General features: G+C 41.1%; 1 protein-coding gene across 7 annotated transcripts in view; it reads left to right on the top strand.

Moving 5' to 3' along the window:
- LOC118229935 (protein eva-1 homolog C) overlaps positions 1-25,239 on the top strand; it is a 173,289-nt gene that overhangs the window by 123,309 nt on the left and 24,741 nt on the right. For all 7 annotated transcript variants that reach the window (XM_035422496.1, XM_035422495.1, XM_035422494.1 and 4 more), the window contains one exon: positions 6,391-6,534. In XM_035422496.1, the coding sequence (XP_035278387.1) occupies positions 6,391-6,534 (144 nt within the window). The remainder of the gene's footprint in view (positions 1-6,390; positions 6,535-25,239) is intronic.

Here is a 25,239-nt window from a genome sequence, read left to right as displayed (position 1 = left end):
GGCGATGGAAAGTTGTACTTTTAATTGTGCTTGGTCGGCTGTCAGGCTTTAAAAAAAATTACCATGGTAAAAAAGTAGAGTTTGTTGAGGATGCAGGGATGGAGTTGCTCAAGCTCCTTAATAGGTCTTTCATAGCTACATGAATAATTCCAGCCTCTGATTTGAATGGATGCCGAAAGGTGTCTTCTTCAGAAGATGCACACTCTACCAGGACTGCCATGCAACTACACTAACATCGTCCAAGCCCTGAAAGAATAACATCATGATGCACCAAGCCACACTCTGTAACAGGATCACAGTAACAACGTCTGTTTATGTATTTATCCTGAAAGTCATAGGGGAGACATGACTCACATTGTATGGCAGGTTTTGGCTCTGTTCCCTTAAACAAAAGTCCCAGAGGAGAGCTAAATTTCCTCTATAATAACTCTGAAGTAAATTTAGCAGACCCAGTAGTAGAGTAAATTAACTCACATTAGAGGACATTTTTGTACCCTGTCTTGCACAAAGTGCTGAATGGGAGAAGACTGTAAAGAATGGAATTTTTTTTCAAAGTAAATACTCTCATGCATAACAAGTGAGCTATGAAGATTATGTAAGGGGTAATATACAGCCTCCGAGTGATTTGTTTCTAAATAAATCCTGACAATCTCACAGATGAGTCTTAGTCACCCTGAAGGGGCTTGTTTTGAGAAGACTGACATGCTTGCATATTATCATGCCCGTACCATTGCTACTTGGCAAAAAATGAATTATCAGACACAAAATCAATTAATTTATTTTGCATATTTGTTGCTAACATTGTTAACTTCTGGCACAAATATAATTCTAACAAACAACTGTACAAACAAGGACTAACAAATTGGCCCGCAATGTTTTTAATTTTGAATAGTTCACACTAATTACAAAAATTTAATTGGAAGTTTTTCATGTTCAATGAGGTATTTTTGGGATGTTGTTATCCAGGGTTTGGAGTGTCAGCTGTTCCTGTAGCATGACAGCTTGTAATACATTTCTTTACTTCTTTTCAAGCTTTTTTGCCATATTGCCTAATCAATATTAATAATTACCCACTGATATGAGAGTGCATTCTGACCAGACTATTTGGCTACAGAGAGTATGGACGAGTATAATTGTGGCAGGGCTCGGTTTGCGGGAGGAATTCAGGGCAATTAGAGACCACGCCTACTGGTTAAGTAGGCACACACCTGGATGATATTAAGAATCGATTGAGGATTTAAAAATGTGCTTCTTTCCACAGTAGGCGTAGTCCTCTAATTGCCCTGAATTCCTCCCTCTAACTGAGCCCTGCCACAATAATCAACAGCCATCATAAAATAATTGTCATTATACAGAATTTATAATTTGTGATTTTTGAATTTATCTTTGACCAATCACAGTCAAATATTTGTTACAATTGGACATAATATATTGCCACAAAAACTATCCTTTAACTTAGTGCAGAATGGACAGCCTCCACACTATGCTGGAAGTGTATTTCTTACATCGTTGATACTGACATCATTCACTGGTCAGTCTCTGTCCTAATGCGCTGATCCACCCCTCCTCCTGGGTCAGATTCAGGAATCATAGGGGGAGAAGGGTGATAGGCAGAACGGGAATCCAACAAGACATTTGAGCCTCTGTTGGCAGTCCGGCATGCTTTTGACTGTGGGAATGCCATTAACGGACTCCGGAGAGAGGTCAGATTCCCAGGCCTACTCCAGGAATGTGGCTTTAATCTGCAGAAATCCTCTCATGGTGTATCTATTACAGGTGACAGCCTAGCTTACAGCTGGCCACTTTCTCCCTGACCAGTTTCCACCTGACTAATTGCTGAGGCGGGAAATCAAAGAGCAGGTTAATGGGTACTGTCGCAGAAGATGAGGCCATAACTTCCTGATGCAGGTCTCATTCATGTGAGGGGTTTAAAGTTGTCTAAAAGAGAAAGGATCCTTTTGGAACAGGGTAGAGAAACAGCACCACGGGTCAGGTCCTCTGTTTAGAAGGGCCAACATAGTGTGCCTCGTGATGAGTACTGTGTTTTTGTCAGTACATTTTTGAACCTCCAGAGCTGCTGTTCACATGTGGTGACAAGCAGATGGTATATTGCCATGCAGTTGCATATTAGAAAGGAGTAGGGGAGATTGGGACTGGTTGGCACAACTGCACAACAGGACTGTTATCATTAGTCACCTCATTTTAGAAAACATTTGTGGACATTTGTGGCACTCTGGTGTGCCGTCAGGCGAGGTCAGGTGTGCCGTGTGAAAAATCCTTTAAAAAAATTTTAATGTTCAAATTAATTAAAAAAACCTAAATGAACAAATCACATTCACAAAAGCCAAAAAAAATTAAAACCCCAAAAATGAGGTTCTGGAGCTGAAAAATAATGAAAGATCTGCAGTAAAATGCCTTTTTGGTCATATGGGGCATTCTTTCTTGAACTTTACGTGTTGTTTGCCATTTGCAGTGGCATTAAATGACTGATGCAGCTGCAGCCTCAATATTTATCATGAAAGATTTTTTTATCTGTCATCCATATGCTATCCATGTTATATCCATATGCTGCAATTATCAGCTCAGTATCAGACACCATGAATATAATAATTTGAATACCTTTCCAGGATGGATTCATTGACTTTATAATTCCATTTTTTTAAAAGATTTGAGATTTGTTTTATTTTCTTTATTTATGCATTCAACCACACACATTCACACACATATAAATGGCAGTAACATACAGCGCTTGTGGCTTTTCAGGGTCTTTGATATTTTATGTTTATATTGAAATAACCAAGAAATGCAGTAACATGCGAATGGGGGTTTTAAAGTAGACAACAATACCAAAGCCAAACCACAAAACAGAAGCATGTAGTATGTTCCTATTGAAAAACCATCTCTTGCAGCAAGAGCTCTCTGACAGTGTTTGGACTTAAAAAAAAAAAAAAGATTAGCAGGCTGCGTGTTAGTGATTTGGATAACCGAAGCAAATAAATTCAGAGTGTCCAATTTGCTGATTGATGCAAGGAGACTTGGACAACAATTCCAAAAATGTAGTGTTACAAAAAAAGACTCCACCATTACTTAGTTTCCCTTTGATCTGTAGTCCTTTTCAGTCTTCATTTCTAATAGACAACATCGTCTGCCTTGGGACTCAACATATTGTGGGGCAGCACTGTAGTGTAATGGGTAATGACCTGGTCTTGTAACCTATAAAGGTCCCAGGTTCAATTCCCGGGTAGGACACTGCCGTTGTACCCTTGAGCAAGGTACTTAACCTGCATTGCTTCCGTATATATCCAGCTGTATAAATGGATGCAATGTAAATGCTATGTAAAAAAAAAAAAAGAAGAAGTTGTATAAGTCGCTCTGGATAAGAGCGTCTGCTAAAATGCCTTGTCACACGCCGTGACTACAGCTGGCAGTATACTAAGTAAGAAGAAAGAACTTCAGGATTGAGAACCACCGGCGAACATGTCCACGAACACTGTTGTCGGTATACTCAGCGAGAACACCGCACCGTTTAAAGTCACTCCACGCCGCTGGGGCGTGAATAATTACGAATAAATTACGAGGCAGCTATTAACCGGGGCTGGAATCTCGCCCAGACCTCCGTCTCGCGGCTAAGCCATGGATGTAAAAAGAGAAGGACTATGCAAGATCACAACACAAAACAAAAGGTTTAAAGAGGCTTTAGTTTATCTAGCTATGCAAAACAAGAAAAAAAGGTGAAGGAGATGGTATGTTCGCCCTCTAAATTAGAGTAGGACGGAGAATGAAGAGTTTTGTCTGTACATTCGGCAAATGCGGAGTTTAGGCGAGGGGGTCCACTTTCTCTTATTTCCGAATGTGTGCTAGGCATTTTGATGACTTGCTGAAACGAGCAGCACTATTTATCAAACATGCAGGAACTCACAGAATTCCCATCTCTACAGAAGAGAGATTGGCGTTGATTCTTTGTACATTAGCATGTGAAGCCTGCCGTCTGAACTCTAAACCGTGACGTAACCAACCATGTGATATTTGGACCAATAGCTGAGAGGGGGAGGTCGGAGAACAAGAAAGAAGTTTTCCAAAAGTTCTCCCTGGAGGCCATCGCACACTGCACCGTACGAACCCACAACACCGCGTCTTTTTGTTCTTCAGTTGTTCTCATTGCTTCGTTTTGCTCAAAAAGTTCTACTTCTTACGAAGTATACTGCCTACTTAACCTGGAAGGGACAGAAGAGCTGGACACGGAGATGCGGAAATTCCGGATATCTCCAGCGTTTTATTGCGAGTGAGAGAGAGCAATCAGCACAAACACAAACGAAAAACCTATCTACCTATTTACCTGTCACGCTCACGGGATCTGGGCAAAAACAATAAACTAAAACAACGAAGATAAAATAAATGGAATTATATGTGTCGCTTTTCAGCTTCATATGTGGTACGGGCTCTCTCTCACCGTCATAGGGGATCCCCAGACTCAGACACCTATGGAAAGAAGCACACTTTTAAATCCTGGACTGATTCGTAACATCATCCAGGTGTGTGCCTACTTAACCAGTAGGCGTGGTCCTCTAATTGCCTTGAATTCCTCCCGCAAACTGAGCCCTGCCACATGCCTGTAATGTAATGTAAATATTGGTCTGGAGATAATCAGAACAGCATTCTTTTGGAAAGTTATACTTATTTGGCATAATTTGTCTCACGTTGCTACTGCGTTTTGACTTACTAACCCCATGGACTCGATTATTTACAGAAAATTCCAGACCACATACCACACCAAAAATCATTTGCAGTTTTGCTGAATTAAAGCCATATTCACATATTCATGGCGTGTTTTTCAGATGTGTCTGGCAATTACAGTACACATTTTACAAAGGCAAGAGAGGTGTAGTTCAGGCAGAATAGAGTTCTTGTGCAGAATTTCTGTCTGCTGGAAGGACTATGGTTGTATGTTTGATGCTCTGGCCTCTTGGGTTATGGGGTTGTAATACCTGAAAAACTAAAGATGAATGTGTCACTGAGCATGTGACTTGTTACAGAGAATGTCTTTTTCCATGTATCAGTGAGCATGTGAGTTGGTTTCTTATGTCTGTCAGCCATGTCTTGGTTCGCTATGTCAGTGACTTGTGTCTTGGTTCCATTTCTCAATGAGAATATGTCTTGAGTCCTATTGCAGTGAGCATGCATCTTGGTTCCCTGTGTCAGTGAACATGTGTCTTTGTTCCCTTTGTCAGTGAACATGTGTCTTTGTTCCCTGTGTCAGTGAGCATGGGTGTTTGTTCCCTGTGTCAGTGAGCATGTCTTTGTTCCCTGTGTCAGTGAGCATGTGTGTTTGTTCCCTGAGTCATTGAGCATGTGTCTTTGTTCCCTGTGTCAGTGAGCATGTCTTTGTTCCCTGTGTCATTGAGCATGTGTCTTTGTTCTCTGTGTCAGTGAGCATGTCTTTGTTCCCTGTGTCACTGAGCATGTCTTTGTTCCCTGTGTCAGTGAGCATGTGTGTTTGTTTCCTGTGTCAGTGAGCATGTGTGTTTGTTTCCTGTGTCAGTGAGCATGTGTGTTTGTTCCCTGTGTCGGTGAGCATGTGTGTTTGTTCCCTGTGTCGGTGAGCATGTGTCTTTGTTCCCTGTGTCGGTGAGCATGTGTCTTTGTTCCCTGTGTCGGTGAGCATGTGTCTTTGTTCCCTGTGTCGGTGAGCATGTGTCTTTGTTCCCTGAGTCATTGAGCATGTGTCTTTGTTCCCTGTGTCAGTGAGCATGTCTTTGTTCCCTGTGTCATTGAGCATGTGTCTTTGTTCTCTGTGTCAGTGAGCATGTCTTTGTTTCCTGTGTCAGTGAGCATGTCTTTGTTCCCTGTGTCGGTGAGCATGTGTCTTTGTTCCCTGTGTCGGTGAGCATGTGTCTTTGTTCCCTGTGTCGGTGAGCATGTGTCTTTGTTCCCTGAGTCATTGAGCATGTGTCTTTGTTCTCTGTGTCAGTGAGCATGTCTTTGTTCCCTGTGTCATTGAGCATGTGTCTTTGTTCTCTGTGTCAGTGAGCATGTCTTTGTTTCCTGTGTCAGTGAGCATGTCTTTGTTCCCTGTGTCGGTGAGCATGTGTCTTTGTTCCCTGTGTCAGTGAGCATGTGTTTTTGTTCTTTGTATTAGGGAACCCTCAGAAATGTACCTCCACCTTCACCTTGCCCTGCAGAAAGTGTCCAGGGCTGTAAACCCTAAGAATCTTTATTTTGCTAGAGTATTGTTTTGGCATACCAAGTGTTTTATGAAATAGTGGAACTTTACTCATGGAGTTCAAGTCATGACCCATGAACACTTTACAGTGCAGAACCATCATCAGCTGTTATTGTGCTTTATCATCTGGCACAGAACATGTCTTAGAGTGTATTCCTGTGTTACTGCAGAGTGCCAGTCAATGGGCGCCCTCCAGGTGCTAACATCCCGTTGCCAGGGTCAGAGGAGCTGTTCTGTCCACGCCACCACCCAGGAGTTTGGGGACCCCTGCTACTCTGGCACCCGCAAATACCTCAGGGTCATCTACACCTGTGGTGAGTGCAAAACAAAACCCCTCCTGACACTGGTTCAGTGGGAAGAAAATACAGGCCACACACTATAATGAGGTCATGGGGGACCCTTAAAATAAGGAAAATCAATAGGGAGCAGACGTGCAAGAGCACTTTTGTACACTAGATGGCGACAATCACACAGCAAAGCACACTTGCATCTGGGAAGAGGGATCAACCTTCCCATCGCTTGCTCTCTTTCTCTCTCCTCCAATTTGTGTAAAACCATTAATTTTTTCAAAGGGAAAGTTAATCAAAACAGCAGACACACAGGTGGAAAAGGATTACTCAAAACCCAAATAACCTATTTGAAATTGCACAGATAATGCATTATAAACACATATTTTTTTGTCCTGAAGTTGATCAATGATTTTTCAGGAATTTTTCTGTTTCTCCTTTCTACTTTTTAAACAAAAATGATCACACATTTACAGTAATAAGACCACTTTTCACTAACTCCTCTTACTCTTCATACCACTTTTTAGTCAATGACTATTTGTTGGGTCCATCTGGAATCATAATGAAATGAATACAATGCCATTTCTTTTGCACAATATAGCATGCATGTTAAATTCTTTCTTGACACGGCATTTATTTATTAGCAGTGCTAGAAGCTATGCTACCAGAAGCTGCATTATCTGTTCACCGCCTTCTGCTCACCTTCTCTGAATCTCAATATTCCCTCGCTAAGGCCATGTTTTAGCTTAAGGACGAGTTGTCAGCTAGCATATTGATAAGAAGCAGAATATATATGGACAAAATGGAAAACAAAATTCTGAGTGACTGAATGCACCAGTATCCACCTGGTACACTGCACACAGATGGAGATATTCTGCATGGTTTGCAGTTTATCCATACGTGCACACAGTACAATCGTTCAACATTTACACTGTTGGAGATTAACAGCAGTCATCTGTTAACAGGGCCAGAGAGAGCTCAGCGGCAGGTAGATGTAATCTATGATTCCTGGAAAGGTCACTGGGAGGTCTCCATGTCAGGACACTGCACTGGCTATGGCCCTTGCATTAGTGTGTGCAATGTTCAATTGCGGCAGAGGTGGTAGGCTTGACATCTGCTTAAGATTCCTGTCAGGCAACTAAGAAATGGGTATACCCTGGAATCTCTGCAACAGTATCTACTGTATGCCTGGAAGATAAGGGCTGTGAATTTTCCCTTGAGTTTGTTGCATGCAGGTGTAGGGCCCAGAGGGCTGTGTGGCATCTTCCCAGAAATATCCTCATCTGGGAGTGCCATTGTCACCATCATGGAGTCTATTGGAGAGGACTAGCTAGTGCCTTGAGCCTCCAAGGATGTCATGAACAGCCAAAGCCTAGCCTGGGGCAGACAAGAAATTTGTTGCCCCACCTTGGCCCAGGAGCGTCTTCAAGAATTCAGGGTAAGCTAGGACCAGCTCAGGCTATGCACTGCATTCTCTGGCCTGATACCAAGACCAGCCAACGTTTTGGAGACGAGGGTACTCTTCTCCTCTGAGTCTGCTGTAACCAGTGCTCAGGTAGCAGAGGGTGCTGATCTGGAGTCATGGCACACTATAGACACACTACCTTGTGGGCCCAGATTGTGAACAGTGAAACAGAGTCCTCAGTATTGTTGCACAGGGTGGCCACAGGCTGACAGAGCTGCAATCTGGCTGAGGGGCGGCTTTGCTTGACAGAAGGGGTGCCCAAAGCTGTGGAGAGAGCATTGCCGGGACACATGGCGTTTCTCTCGGTGCCCTGACAAAGCCTGTAATTTAGCCAAGCATGCTAAACATAAGTGGCCATTTAGAATAAGGCCAGGTGCACAGTTGTATGGGGCCTCCACAGTCTGGATGGCATGTTTCAGCCCAAACTGTGGGTCTATATTGTACCAGAAGTGCATCAATGCTGCCAATCATGCAATATGAACTCACACATGAGACATAAGAGAGCAAGGTAGGAGTGAGCTTAGGACAGAATTGTACAGGACACTGTCTGTCTCGCAGCATTAGACATAGGTGTATGGAAACACTCATGAGAAAAATTGGTTCGTCGTCACTCTGTGTGGCAAGCATCTTGCTGAGGTAACAAACAGGGAGCAATTTTGTCAGGTTGCAAACAGGCCTTTGGAAGTGCAAGTGTGATTTAAGACTTTTTACAAAATAGCTATTTATAGGGAGGGGTGGGTTGATGAGCTCTTTTATAACAAAATTACATAAAAAACACTGCTGCAATATTGTTATGCCCGGCCCTAAATAAGTTTACTGCAACAATTAAATATTATCAGAACCTTTTGTTCTAGATGTCTCCCTATCGATTTTTATGAAATAATCCTCCAACACTTTTTGTAGACCTGATTAATTTGTTCCTGCTTTTGTCTGCAGCCTCTCAGATGAAACATGTCTGCAACTATCTGACTCCTCCCCCCCATGCCTCTACTCTCAACTCCCATCCCCCATCGGCTATAAACCCAAAATGTGTGTGCATTTTGCTTTATTTTTTGGCATAGCATTTTTTTCCCCCTTAGAAATTAGATCAGGGGAATCGGGGTGTAGTCCCACCATCTGTTACTTTAATAAAATGCCTATACTGAACATTTATTTTAAATGAATGTGTGCTACATATTTTTTAACATTTTGTTGAATACAAACATAAAAATCTGCACATTGTTTCATCAGTGATCAGCATGTGAGCCCAAAGAATGTTGGCTTCTTTCCAGCCATTCAGCAAAAGTGACTTCCGCCATTGACCCACTTATAATAATGGGCCCCTCTTAAATAATAACATTAGTCTTCAAGCTCAGAATCAAATAAAAACGCCATTAGTATGTGGTTAGTAATTTGCAGGTTTGCTTATTTTTTATGTGCTGCATACCTTTATTTGTTTTAATCGCTCATGGTGTTTTGTGAGGTAAAAGGCAGCTTATTGGCAAAGAATTGTTTGGGGATGTTTAGCCTGGAACATGCTTGAGCCCGCGGCCATCGGCAAAGCCTCCATGGTTCCGGTGTCATTCCTGACCATGAGAGATACCCGCATAACAAATGCTGAATCTGTTCTGGAACTCAGGGAGAGTGCCTTGGAGTCAAAAGCCGCGTTTCCACCAAAATTACCCGGAACTTTCAGTCCCAGGAACTACTTTACCAGGAACTAAAAGGTTCCTTCAGCCAATGGTTGTCTGCGTTTCCACCGGGGTCTAAAGTACCGCGAAGATTAGGCAAATTAGCCCACTGACGTTGTCGTCGGTCCATCTGTCATATGATTTCTTCTGTAACCCCATACTACCACCGAAGTAGCCTACATTATTTTCTAATAACCGGGACAGCCCGGAGGGGTTTATTCCACTTATATACAACGGGTTACCAACAACAAATATGGTTACTTTTGTATTTATTGATTTTCATATATCCTCTCAAACACATTCATTAACAGCAGAAAACATGCACACGTTGTAAACAATTTGCTGTTTTATTACTTTCTCGTTGTCAATTCCATATAGGCTAATCGCAAAATGACAAGAATAGAACGAAAACTCGGACTTGCGTGAAAATGTAAATTAGTAGTGGTACAGCCACCGTTTGCTTTCCTTCGAAGTTACTGCTAGCCGAGCAGCAAAGTGTGCCCTCCAGATGCGAACCATGCACCATAAATGAGTCCATAGTCTTCCTGGTCTTTTCGTGGAATTGAAAAATGGCAGTAAAATTGAGTAAAATTACGGCAGTCTGAAAAAGCTAAAGCGAAGATTACTAGAATTAACCTGTTATTTTACCCGGATAAAAAGTGCGGAAGGTGATTTCCAGTTTGCTTGTACTGTATCACCAATGTTAATTATGCAGAACTACCGCATACCTCACATAACTGTATCAAACGTTTTGAGTCAATTACAACGGGCTAACAAAGAAAATCCGGAAGAAAATATTCAGCAACCGAATTAATTCGTTTGAATGTTTTGGTAGCCTACGTAATATGCTGTCCCAGCACGAATGCTTAGCATTTTATAAAACGAATACTAAAGCAAGAAAAGAACAGAAGAGCACACGTTATAATTCCAAGACGTTGACAGGTTATAACCAAAAGTAGGCTACTGCGCCGCATAACATACAAGTTTGATTTGAAGTTATTATGAAAATAAATTGGTTTGCCGCTGCATATTTTCAAACATGGCGGGTAATGGCGGAAAATAAATACAACACAAATGCTACGAGTACTCGACCAATCAGAAATGTTCAGCGCTGCAAGCTCCACCCAAAAGGTTCCTGTACTTTCGGAAAGTACTACCCCCCGAGCAGGAACGTTTTGGGGGGTAAAACAAAGCCCCCAGAACTAAATTTAGACCCTAGTTCCTGCGGTGGAAACGCACTGAGTTCCTCAAAAGGTTCCTAGTTCCGGGGTATAGTTCCTGCGGTGGAAACGCGGCTAAAGTGTTTGTGCTCTGTTTCATTGACATTAGAATTCTGTTCGAACACTAAGAGTCACGCCCCCTGTCAGCGTGACGTTAATCAAACACCACCCCCCTGCCCTGCCCACGAAATCCCACCACAAGTTGGAAACAAGCACTCATTTCTGTCGGGCCACACAGATAACAGAGGAAGGGAGATCTGGGAAAGAGGAAATTACACAAGCAAACACCGATATTAAGTTGCTGAATTATTGGTGTGGTACAGGAAGTAATGCTTGTGCCCAGTTTTTAAGTTTATTTTTTTTAGTGGCATTGTGGAAGTGTGAGCCTCTGGCTAGTGTTTGCTTAAAAAGCAACCAATTGGAGTTAACACAAGAGAAGATTTTGGTTTTCCAATATTTTATTTTTGAATAATTATTTTTTTCAAACGTTATCATTATTCCTGTCCAAAATTCCATCCAAAATGTAGCCAGGTACATGTCTTTTGTTCTTGGTATCAGAACTATAGGAGCATTGCTAATCCACCTTAACTGATGCAGTCCAAACAAACATCAGCCACAATGTAGACCACGCACAAATGCAAGTAAACAGTCAGACCAGACGTCAAAATCAGGCACCATGAGAGTGGTTCAGAACAGAATCATTTTTTGTGGTATATTATGGAATACCATAAAAAGTATGATGGAAAATTAAGGGTAACATATGCATGACATTTTTGGCAAGAGACAGTGAATAAAGGAACTGCATTTTTGTTCTCTTTGGATCAAAATGTAATGAAAAGAATAACAGTTACAGATTGTATATGCACATATACCGTAGATGTAGAAAATATAGATTGGCAGAGGATGTGTTCATACCAGGCCGGTTTTGAACTATTTCAGAAGATGCATTAATCGAGACAAATTCAGTCTGGGTTTTGGTTTGTGAGCGAGGGACCTACCAGCGGTTACCTTGCTCTTTCTGAAGTTTCTGGAAGCAAAACCCTTCAGCTAAAAATTGACTCTTTCTTGTATCTTTAGCCTTGGGTTTGGAGTCAGTGTGTGGCATTCTGCTGTTACCTCACATCCATGTGAATGTGGCAGCTAGAGCTGCATTTTTTAGCTGGTGAAAAGAGAAGATTTGTCCTCTGGATGAACACATTGCTTTGGAAAGTAGAGGACCTGAGTTGGTGGCTTCAGACAATGGTCTATTCCCTTAGGCACATTGGTCTAGGGGAATGACTGAATTGGAGATTGCCAAAACTAACTTTAAAACTGTGCTTAAGTTAAGGAAAAATGTTGTTTAAATTTAGTCTGCTGAAGAATGTGTCAGAGAAGTAAGGGACTTGAAAGCCTGTGTATCTCTGGGCCTCTGGCTTCCCAACAAAGGCTCTGACTAAACTAACAGGAATGTGTGAATACTTCTCTGGGCAGTTCTTCTTGCCAAAAGGCAGAATAAAACCAACATAGCGCAAAAGTAAACAAGCAGGTGACAGGGACACTACCAAGCCCTGTTTGGTGCTTCCTAGGGAGGCCTAGCCTATCCAGACTGCCTTCCTTGTGGCTGAAATGCAGGCAAAAAGAAGTGTACTGCTTGGTTTCCTGTCTGATTTTTGGATGTACCGCTCATACACTCAAAGCAGTCTGTGCCATCTATTTATTACCAAGATTATTTATTCAGTTCCAGCTTTAAGCTTTAAAAAGCAAATGTTTCAGACAGATTACCTGTGAAGACACCCAAGCCGAGATTGTCTTCAGAAAAAATTGCTGGAATAAATGTAAATGTAAAAGGCACTTAAATGAAACCATGCAGACAGCAGAATGGGAATTCTCAGGGGGTCTAAGAGTAATTGGGCCTGACTAAGGTTTGTGTGATGTTTTGGTTTGATAAGATGGAAGCGAGCCGAAAAAATGGAAAGCCGCCCCTGCTTCCCCAAGACAGCTCTCCATGGTGATTAATCACACTCTGCTGTGGGGCATCTAAACAGGGTTGCCCCTACTGAGTGGCTTTTCATGTCTCTGAATTTACACCCTAAACGTTCCTGGTGAGTTGGCTGATGTTCTGTTCTGGGGCCCACTGGGGGCCCCTCTCCTGCTGCAGTTGCTCAGCCCTTCCTCGGCCGCACTCCCCAAAATCTCTCTGTTTCTCATACACACGCATGCACACAAACACAAATTTGAAATTGGTCTCTGCTTCAGCAAATGCTGCCGTTTATTCTGGAACTGGCACGTGTGCTTTGTGGCTGCTTTCCACTGTTAGGCTCTCCCGGTGTCTGCTTTGTTGGTTCACCACCATGCATAATTACTGCTCTGATTCCCCTAACTTTTGTGTGTGTGTGTGTGTGTGTGTGTGTGTGCCAAACTGTTTCCATCTACCACTTAATTTCCTTAATGCCTTTTATTGGTGGGGCTCTTAGATTTAGCCTACGTTTGTTCTGATCCCTAGAACAAGGTTTGTGCTTAATGATGCCAAAGATTAAAACTAGCAGATGTAAATATTATTTTGTTCCCCCAGTCATCAGTTTACTAAACAAATTGTAATGAAGAAATCCTGTTGAACACTAAGCACTTTTATAGGTATGTGTGTTTTCTGTATTTTATATTACCATGTGATTATTTTATGTTTTTGTATTGTACACAGTTTTAATGCTGGAGGACAAAGTACTGTTTGTGGGGGGGGGGGGGGGGGGGGGGGGGGGGGGGGGGGGTAGCAAATCCCTGTTGTTTTTATGTAAAGAAAAGTTTAATCATGTTTCACTGTTCTCTCTAACTGAAATGAAAACCACAAATTACACTTACTTAGACAAATTATAATATCGCTGCTTGAATAATATCGGCAACGAGACTATTGAGAACTTGTATCTGTAGTAGGATAATGTTTTGTGCTAGCTGGGTATACTGTGAAAAATAAATGACAAAGTAGAGAGGTATGTACCATTGTACTGGTATTTAATTAATTAATTTATTTTTTCCATATTCTCCCCTGTTTAGTCGTTATAACAATTTCCCGTGTGTATCACACAGTCCTGGTCGATGCGCTATCCTCTGTTGGTCTGGGGAGGCTGTAGACTACCGAATGCCTCCTCTGATACATGTGGAGTCGCCAGCGGCTCCTTTTCACATGACAGCGAGGAGGTTCACTGGGAGAGTGTAACGCGCGCGGAGGTTCACGCTATCTCTCCCAGATCCCCTCCCCACTGAACAGGTGCCCCAACCAACCAGTAGGAGTCGCTAATGCAACGATCAGGACTCATATCCTCACCGGCTTCCCACCCGCGAACACTGCCAATTGTGTTCGTAGGAACGTCTGACCAAGCCGGAAGTACCGCTGCCAGGGATTGAACCCAGGTCTCTGCAGTGGTAGGCGAGTGCTTATACCGCTACAAAACCCAGACGGCCATGTACTGGTATTTTTGACTAGATATAGAAGAGGAATTGCTCAGATGTTATTTTCTGCCTTGCTAAAGGCTGCAGTTTGAACCAGCTGCCAGGAAAAGGGTACTAGTAGTGTTCCTTGCTTCGGCCGCTTCTGGGCGTCTTGGGGAGAAACATAATCCAGGCCTGCAATCACAATTCAGTCATAACATATACTAAACCATGCAAAAGTCCTCAAATAACATCCTTTCACTGTGATGGTCTCAGAAAAAAGGAAAGAAATCACATGGCATTCTGACCAAATATCCTACTATGTTCAGCGTGCTTTTGCCCTTAAAAGGCAGCAGTTTTTGAGAGTGAAAACCCTACCTACCTCATTTGCCTTCTGAGTTATATTGAGCTAGGTCTCAAGGCTTTCTAAATTGGGGACAATGGAGGTACTTTATTTTAGCATAATTACAAATAAACAGAGACCTATAATAGCCTAGTGAAGCTCCCTTGGTTATTATAATCACACAGCATGACCCGTCAATGCAAGTTACTCATACCCAAGCTGAGCAAGACCCAAAGTGTTGAATGGCAATAAGCCCTCCTGCTGTCAACTTTATAGGGATGGCTTGGTGTTGGCCTGTTTCCTTGGAGCACCAGAGCCCCATTTTCTATTTTTGTCTGTAAAACAGAGGGGCGTCGCTGTGGTAAAGGCCCGTGCATGGGGGTTTGGCCCCCAGGAGAACTGCTCCGCTGGTGAAGTGCTGATGCTGGTCTCGGGATTGTGCCTCTTCAGCAGATCCGCGGGTTCTGTTGTCATACCAATGCAAGCTGGCAACAGGGACTGGTGGGCTATGGGCACAGAGGGCTATGGACTCGGACTTACGGCTCCCACAGAATTACACCCTGTTGAAAAAGACTGGATTCTGATGAGAGTGTACAGCTAAACGTACTGGTAATCAACAGGTTATTAGTGTTTCCTTATTTTATTCTGCCTGGTGACAAACTGCTACAGTGGAATATAAAAATGTACTTTCCTTCCAGTATTTACCAGATAAGGATAGAGGCAATAGGACAGTTGAATGAGTAGAAAGTTGTTTGAACTTCATGACCTAGTCTGTGTTACTGACCTTTGCTGAAAGCTACAGTAAAAACAGGGTTCCTAATTATGGTTATGTCCTAATCCCTCTCCAAGGCAAGAAGGGTAATCCACTGTGGTTTTTGTGTTGCAAGGTTATTTCATTGTGCCTATTCATTTATGACATAAAAATGGATTTGATGATGTTTCTTTTCCTTCTGATGGCTCAAAATGTTTCATTGGTTCTTCTTAAAACAAAAATCAGGCGCTAACATTTTGCTAGCTAACTTCATTCTACTACAACAGAAAATGTGGCCATAGACCATACCTATACCAAGATGGTGGTGACAAATAAGGTGCAGACGTATGTTGCAGATGAGGAAATTGATCACTTCTGTAAAGTTATCCCTAAAAGAGAACAGTGATTTTATGTGAATTTCTGAATTAAAAAAACATATATAGTGGTACCATATGTTTCAATTGTAGTGCCAATATAGCTACCAAATTTAATCAATCTGTCAACCAGCATTTGTGTAATAAGCCACACCCACATTGATTTTTATCCACCTACTCTGACCATGTTTTTTGGATTATCAACTTTCTTTGCATAACTTTTTTAGAGGACCTTCGAATGAACAAAATGATAAGTTTAATATTGCCATGTGTCTAGGAGACAGTTTAGGGGGACAGGTTTAAAGGCGCACAACAGGCAGCAGAAGATCATTTATTCCCACAAGGAATCTCCCAGGTTTATTTTGTGTCCTGCGTGAATAGCCCAAATATGCCACCATTTCTGGTTTATGGGTGTATCTGAAATGCCGGCATCCCAGGAATTTTCGGCTTGACTGGCCTGCACAGAGCCCTGATCTCAACCCCATCCAACACCTTTGGGATTAATTGGCTTTCCCAATCAGTGCCCATTCTCACTAATGCTCTTCTGGCTGAATCCCTACTGCAATGTTGCAACACCTAGTATAAAGTCTTCCCAGAAGAGTGGAGGTGATTATAGCATTAAAGGATGGTCCTAATCCATATTAATGCCCAGGTGTCCACATATATTTGGCCATGTAGTGTAGCTAAAAATTAGTTGAATATGCAGATAAAAACCAAATGCCGGCGAATATCTTAGTTGCAACACATTGCATATAGCATTTCTGTGGTTAGGGGTGTGTTTTTTATTAAGTTAGAAGATATTAATGTAGCATAGTTGGGTCTACATAGGCTAAATTACAGTGACACAGCCAATTGCCCCCCCGCCCCTTGATACCAGTCGCTAAATGCTGTTTTAATGCAACTGCATGCCAATTTGCAAATGAAAATCCAGTTTTGTACCTGTGTGTTGTCATATTGTTGTTACATTGCCACTATTATAAGTATATGGTTGTTATGAATAATCTTGGTGGCTTGCTTCGCAGGCACATAATAGCATCTTTTCAATGTGTCCTACCTATCCTATTGGCTGCTTTTGTAATTATGACTAGCCAACTGTCTTCAGTTGTCTTTTGTCATAGCTTTAAATTTCCTTCATGATGAAGTTACCATCTCCAAGAACTGGAGATGTTTTCGCATATTGGGCATCTTGGCTTGTGGATCAGATAGGAAGGAAAGATTCTCCACAGTGGTATGTTTTTGTCCTCTTTCTGAAAAACTATGTCATAATAGTAGATGAACATATATGAATTGTGGTTTGTCTGATGGGAAAACTGTTTGTAAAATTTCTGGTATGTATAAGGCTAAGGATGTAAAGGTATACACATATTGCATTACTTGTAAATTTGCAAATGAGGAGTGTGTCTTATTAGCGTATACTGTAAGAGCTGGATGTAATGCAGCATAAAACATATTAATAAAATATTCGTTCATTTACCTGAGCCATAGCTAAGCACTTGACTGTCGTGTGGATCAGTAATGATCTGATTCTTCATATTGTTAAACCAGTGGGAATGGTAGCAATTTAGTGGTCACAGAGGTTGCAGGGAAGCCCCCATTTCCACAAGAGACAGAGTGGGGCCTCCCCTTTGTTGTTTTTGGGTTACCCGCTTTGATCGTTTTGCTCAAAGGCCCCTGCGTTCACATTCTTTCTCTTTGGCAATAATTCATGTGAACAGGCACATGTCTGTCAAATGTGTTCTAGGTGTTTGTTTTGTCTGCTTTGCAAAGCTCACTTTGTTTAGTTTGTTATTGTTTTCTGCTTTTAACCTTTTGAAATGGTACAAAAGGAGAGCTCACAGAGTCACAAAGTTCTTTCTTACTGTCCGTAAGCATGTTCTGGTCAGTGGTAGGCTACATACAGTAAAGCATATGTGTGGTATATGAATGAATATTCTAGATTGATATTATTTGTGTCATCTGTCTTATTCCGACAGCATCTGGGACGGTTCAAAGAAAAAACAGTACATTTTTATTTTATTATTTTTTATTTTATCACTGTACATTTCTGTCTAGTTATAGTGTAATGAAAATTTCAAATGTCCTGTAATATAACAAGTATTTGAATGTTGAACCCTGGGAGGTGTTTTGATGGATGTACCAATTACACAATACTCTAAATACTGCGAATTTTTACCACATTTCAGTGAATAATTTCAATTTCGGATTTTGTGAACCATTTCAGGGGTATTTCCAAAAGCATGTAGAAGAAGCCAGCTTATTTTTGTTTAAATAAACTGTTTGGGCTTTCTGGTTTTATGAAGATAAAGTTTCTATCTTGCTAGGCTCCTTAGCATACATCCAGTACTGAAACTCTGCTGCATAGCAGGTTAACTTTAAATATGTCACATTGTCCCAACCAATCAAATGTTTGTTTTTTTTTGTTAAAAAATATGAAATTGCCCATTGGCATTGGGACTTAAGGGTAGTTTGTGCACAAATTACAAACTGTCATGTGGTGGGTGTTGTTTGGAGAATTTCACACTTGCTGATTGAATTAAGCCATTAATGAATGTACTGTACATAAACACTGTGATTTATATTTTAAATGTAGTTTGTGCCTTGTGAACATTATCAAAGTTTCCACTGACATAGGTAATGTAGTAAAATATTTTGAAATGTTACTATTGTAAGACATTTTTTAACACTGTTACAAGATGATTGGGTCTCATTCACCAATCGTTCTTAAGAAGAATTCTCTTCTTAAAACCCACTTACGCAGTTTTCATGAAGATTCTGACATTCATCAATGTTTTCTTATTTGGGATTTGTTCTTAGTTAAGAACAGAATCTATGCACACTCAAGAGCACACTTACGCACATTTGAGTCCTGACATGTTTGTGCAAAATAATTGGTTATTGCGTTTTCTTCAATTCTACAGTTGTATAATATTATAGGATTTTAATTACAATAGTATTTTTATCATTTATATTTAATAATAAATAATAATAATTTTCATTATTTTACAAAGCATTAAGGTGGCAGGTTCCACCTCAGACGGTGGTTGCCTCAGCGGGAGTTCATCTGTAAATAAATGATAAGAATCAAACCATTGTAGTGACCTTTTATTTTTGGGGGTTTCAATTATGCAATGTTTGGTCTATACTGCAAAAGCAAATGTTTAAATTTTGAATACAAACTAAGCACTTAAGTAACACTTTTTAAACACATGGACATGTTGAAGAAAAGAACGTCACTAGGGGGGTGACACCAAAATGACTGGCAATAATTTTTTTGTGCAGTGTTTTGTGAAGCGATGGGTTTACTCCGATGCAGTTTACTGCCGGTTGATTCAATTAGCGGTATTAATGTGACGAGAAGCGCTCTGTTGTTTGAATGCATAATACGCGCCCTTGCGCCCACTCCCACCAGTATTTTTTTTTTTTTTTTTTGCCTCAGATTTGACATAAAACCATTTTTTTTTACTTCAGCAGTTGTGCGCCCTTCTCCGGATACAGCGTTCACTGAACGAGTAATATCATCCCATGCATCTTTTTTTGTGTTATTTTATATCTACTACTGATGCTACTAAATATGACAGGTCGTTTGCTGTTCACTTCCCGCAGCAAAACCTCCACTTCAGAACTACTGAAGTTTTTCTTACGTTTGGAGTCCGGTGCTCCACCGTCTTTAGATTTTCGTTTGGGAATTATTGACTTTGTTCGCTCTCAACTTTTCTTTTCGATTTCTGTGTGTGCATACGGCCCTCCAGTCTCATGCCCTTTTATGGGGATTGGCGGGGCGTTTACCTGTGCTAATTAGGAATAACTGGCACGCACTTTACACTTACGAGGACGATGGGATTCATCATTTTAAGAACACGTGTGCGAACAATTCTGCGGTTTAAGAACACGTCGTGAATCTGACGTAGACTTTTTTTTTGGAATTTTCTCAAGAACAAATTCAAGACAAAACTTAGGAAGATATTAGTGAATGAGGCCCAATGTTCATATATTACTGCGTATATTCTTAAATTATAATGAAGAGGCAGATGAGCCTGGATTCAATCAACATTTATTCTTAACTAATTCACAATTAAATGCGAGTGTTCTTCTTCAGTTTGACAAGTTCCGTGATCACCAGCAAAAACTGAGTGTAGAAAATATATCATGAGTCAGAATTAAAGACAAATGCTGAATTCAGGTTGCTGTTTTACAATTAAAATGAGAGTATGTGGCTTTGCCATTAATATACACGTTGTTGAATTTTTAAGTAGACACACGAAGCCCTATAATTGTTGAACTTCTCATATGTTTTTCTTCGGAAAACTTAATAGCTTATTTGCCATACATTACCATACATTCATTTAAATATCCTAAATATACTTATATCTCTGTTTCATTTAATTCTCACACCAGCCTAAGCATTGCCTTCCTTTTCCACATTTTACTTTTTAACTTGCTTGTATCCAGTCGGCTTTATCAATCTACAATGCCTTTTAAGGTGTGACATGCAACATGCACTTATCAAGACAACAAACTGGGCTCTAGTTTGCTTTAATATATAAAATTGTGTCATTAAACTTACGTTAGTTGAGCTAAACCATGTTTATGAATTAATCATCAGGTGCTCCTTGAGGAATTCCACTTTCAAAAGGAAAATAAAATATAGCCACCACATTTTTATTTGTAAGTGCATTTTTTTCAGATGGGGAAAAAACCTTGTAAGGATGTCCATTTTGTCATTTTTTCTGTTTTCTTTTTTTAAGAAAGATAGGGGCTAGATTCCCACTTGCAGCTGAATAAAATTCTCATGTAATTTCCTGTAGCTGCCTTCTAACATTCCACCCTCCTTCTTCTCCATCTCCTTCTCTCTGTCTTACTGTAGTTCTCTCTAAACACTGTTGCTCTCTGACACCCCCCTGCTGATTTCAGCCTCATATTTTTGGAGTACTGGGGTGATCAGTCCATGCTCCCTGACTGTTTCTCTTGCATTCCAGCTCTGTAGTAACTTGGGGCTAACTCTATCTTTAAGCTTGGCATGACTAACAAGGGGGAGAGAGTAAGTCAGTGGCAGCACTCTGGAGTCGTCTGAGGCCAGCCTTAACTTTAGGCTCAGCATGAGTAGGGCTCTGCATGACCTGCCACCCTCTCCACTCCTCCCACAGACTGTGAAAAGGCATGGCTGTGCTTTGTTTACACAGAGGTGTAGTCACAGAGCATACCTCCTTAAAGGGATGATCCTTTTTCTCCTCCCCCTCTTTTTTGCACTGGATCCTCCCATCCTCGTTCTCTCTCTCTCTGTCTCTCCCTCCACCCCTTCCCACCATACACATACTTCTGTCTGTGAACACTTTATAACACACAGCGGATTGCTCGAACATGGGTTTGTTTGCGGTGTTTCAGCCCAGGCGCAATGTTCATTCTTCAGAGTATCAAAGAAAGTTTGAGAAAAAGACCCCGGGGGATTCACAACAGTAGACATGAGCCCGTAAGTGTTGCACTTTAGTCATATTCTCCACTCCCTGCCTTTCCTCAAAAGCGGTGCAAAAGAGGGCAGCAATGGGACATTGTTACAAATCATTTGATTGAAAATTTCTTTGATCAAGCTGTATGAAGAATTTGTCTTTGAGAGGGCTGTTAGAAAAAAGATAATGGTCTGTGAATGGTGAGAGTTTTGTATGTTCCTGATTATTTGTTCCATTTCAATTCATTGTTTGGTAAAAAGAAAGAGTCTGTATGTCTAATGACATGAAACCTATATGAATTCCATATATGTTTATAGATGCAATAGATACATAGATAGAACAAGCAAGGACAAGTGTTGTAGCAGAGTGAGATTTACACACGTGCATATTGGAGTAAGGCTCCTGTTGGCTCATAGGACAGATTTTCATTATGAAAGGAGAAAACGGCGCAGTTCCTGCATTTGTTTTCCCCAGATGGGGGTAGTCAGGGCAGGCAGGCTCCAGGGACTCAGTGGGTAGAGAGGTGGTTATTTTGGGGAGTAGAGTGTTAATCCAAGCGGGTTTTGCTTTCCTTTGGCACTCTGTGGAGTTTGTAAATGAGAAGTAAACATCTCTGCTTGGTTCGCTCATCAAGAGGCCAGCAGTGAGCCTTGGATCCGGCATACTGTGGCCATTACTAGCCGATCTGCAGTATGCCAGGACTCATGCTTGAATTTCCCCTGTGTGTGTTTATTTAATGTGACCCCTCCCCCCACTTCCTGCACAAATACACACATTGAACAACACAAACATCTTATGCATGGATTCAATCAACATTTATCTTTAAGTCTGACTCAAAATTAAATATGAACATTAATTGTTTTTTTTCCTCAAACATAGTCAACTCTCATGATGACCAAAAAAAGACAAAACTTGCAAAACTCCATTTGTAAAGGGAAAAACGTCAGGGACAAATTTTGATTGAATCCAGGCCTTAGTCTGAAGGTATGACAGGCAGGCCGAAAAAAGCAAGCAGCAGTAATGTTTAAAGGGCTTGATTGTTTAGAGCAAAGGATTGTAAACTTAAGATCAGAAACCCAACACCCTGCAGTTTTTTTAAATGTTCCTTAAGTACAAACTTTAGATGGAAAGATGCATGGCTGTGGTTTATTTTGATTTGTGGGGTTGGCCCCTTTTTGTATTTCATTTTGTATTCCTGCTTTTATACTCCGGTAAACCTGCAGAGATTGTTGTACTTGGCTCACTTGATTTTAATGTGTCATTGGTCTCTCACCAAACAAGGCAACAGTTAAAAAGAGTACTCTTGCTTCTGAGTGTCAAGTAAAAGTGTGCATTAGTCCTTGCCTAGTTCATGGGCTTGCCTTCAGTGTATTCACCAGGCATCCATCATTGTTTCTTCCAACAGTGTTTCTTCTGTCTGTCTGCTACACATTTTTTTTTTAGATTTAGTAAAAATCACTCTGAAAACACAAGGTAGCGGTTATTTAATTTACGGTTAAAAGGAAAGAGGATGGATACGTGTTATAGTACAGCAGTAATCTGGAGTGTTTGTGCACATTGATTTTTGCTCTAAGATAGGTTTTGTGCAGTTAAACACCGAGAAGTATTACTAATTTGTTCATAGTGCATCTATGATATGCAACATGTCTGAGAATCACCTTTACATTTTGTCTTATTATACGAGGTACACCTACAAGAGCACATTTCATTCACAAATAACATTTATCTGATAATGCAGAATATGTCTTAGCTTGCAGCCTAGTCAAGCTGTTTGGTGGTGAAAAAGAAAGGTGTTTACTCGTTTGGTGTCCTGGTTCATGTTTTAGAAGAAGAGTGGAAAAAAGACAGGGCATCAGCTGTTTCTACAGTGGAAAAAGTAACTTGGAAAAGCAATGTGTAAAACTGTTACAGTTGGCACAAAGTTGACCCAGAGGAAGGGAGGGAGGGGGGGGAGGAGAGAGAGAGAGAGAGAGAGAGAGAGAGAGAGAGAGAGAGAGAGTGAGAGAGAGAGAACGGGTAGGCTATGACCAGGAATCTCTGTCGTGTCTCTGATAACAGAAGTCGCTAGTTGGCTAGTTCATTTTCCTCCCCGTCAGCACCCAACAATGTCTGTGAGGGAGAGGAAATGTACCTTATCGGACCTGTGTTTTGTAGTTGTTCCAATGACCTTTGGTGTGCATTTTTGTACATTGCTTTGGATAAAAGCGTCTGCCAAATAAATGTAATGTAAAATGAGCCCTCCTTTCTTTTTACTCTCTCTCTCTCTCTCTCTCTCTCTCTCTCTCTCTCTCTCTCTCTCTCTCTCTCTCTCTCTCTCTCTCTCTCTCTCTCTCTCTCTCTCTCTCTCTCTCTCTCTCTCTCTCTCTGTCTCTCTTCTCTCTCTCTCTCTCTCTCTCTCTCTCTCTCTCTCCCACGACTGAGCTCCCTCCCACCTTTTGATCTTTTTCTTGAGTCCAGGCAAGCATTTCTTCTCTTTTTTCCTTCTCCCCCCAAGGCTCCCTCATTCTCTCGCGCTCCTGATCGCTCGCTGGGTTGTCTCTTTGCTGCTCTCGCCACAGCCTGCTATAAAGTTTTTTGGGGGAGTTCTTAATAGAAAGAGCAGATGTGGAGCTACTTCCTGCCGCTCTGTGGGTAATAAGCAGCTGCTTTGTGGCAGGTCCCACTCTCCCACCCTGGGCCAGGCTGTCATTAGCCACAGGGCTGGTGGCTAGGGGAACGCACACTGGGTGATCATTGTTTTAGGATTACATGCCTCAGGACTGAGGCTGAAACTGTTGTAAGAGGAGTCAGGAGTGAGCTGCAGTGACCTGACTGTATGGACGTTATGTATCTCGCGTTTCAGAGCTGAAGGGGTAAGGTCTGCATTTCTTTTTGGTTGTTGTTGAGTTGTTTAAAAAGAAAAAAAAAGTTGCTCACATGTTCTGTGTGTAATATGAAAAATTTTACAGAGGACGAGGCAACTGTATGCAGCAGATGTCTCGTTCATCTTAAACTGCCATATTCCCACTACAAAAATAAGTTTATAGGGTATTGTAAGCCTCTCGTTTTGGGCTTTAGGTAGATTAGGACCTGGTTTTCCACGGTTGCACTGTTTGGAGGTAAGAGATGTATGCTATAGGTTGAATGTTCTTGATAGAAATTTTCACCAGTGAGGCACTCAGGATAAGCATTGTGAGTCATTTCCTGCAATTTTAAAACGTGCTCTTTTATGCTCTTCTTTTGCATTTTATTTGCCCATTAAAATCTAAAATATTAATACTTTCTCTTCAGTACTGTCCTTCAGTTATCACCTCTCCCGCCTCTCTCTGCCTCACAGTAATGCTGTCCTTTAAGTACACTGGCTGAGAAAGATAAACAGGCTAATATGATGAAAATATAATACTACAGGGGGGGAAAGAGGTCAGTGTTCAAATGAATGATTCTGAAGTCACAATTTGTTAGAAAAACCAGCAATTAAGTGGAGTTTGATTCTTCTCATCACCCTACCCTCATGAGACTCAATTTCTTCTGAAATCCACAGACCATTTTGTGTTCAACAAGACGTAATTATCAAAAAATGAAGGCAGAAAGTCTGTAATGATGCCTATAATATTTTGTCAAAGTGTTTTTTTGGATCAGCATGCATGAGCCATACCATATAGCCATAATAATAAAAAAGTATAATCAAATTTTTACAACGGTACAAAACGTATATTAATACCAGCTGTAATTTGTGCTGTTTTGAATGTAAAATAATATATATAAACTGTATTTAAAATTTTGCCTCTCTACCCCAATTAATATGATTATTGAATATGCTACACTTAATGGGAAAACATTTGTATGTGTTTTTGCAAAAACATTTGGTTTTCAACAGCCCGTGAGGTCCAGGCATTTGTTACTTTACTGTACACTGGCCTGCTTCTTTTTAAGTCACAGGTCAGGCTGATGAGTTCTGATTTAGTGGTACAAGTGCCCGCTATGTTAAGTTATGGATGAGAGTTATGGACGAGTTCAAAACGAGTGTGTGTCATTGTCTTTGAGGCTATTGTGTGGATTGGACTTTCAACCGACTAGATTTTCA

This window comes from Anguilla anguilla, chromosome 6 (assembly GCF_013347855.1).
Source record: "Anguilla anguilla isolate fAngAng1 chromosome 6, fAngAng1.pri, whole genome shotgun sequence".
In the NCBI taxonomy this organism is placed as follows: Eukaryota; Metazoa; Chordata; class Actinopteri; order Anguilliformes; family Anguillidae; genus Anguilla; species Anguilla anguilla.
This window is presented reverse-complemented; position numbering and strand designations above follow the sequence as displayed.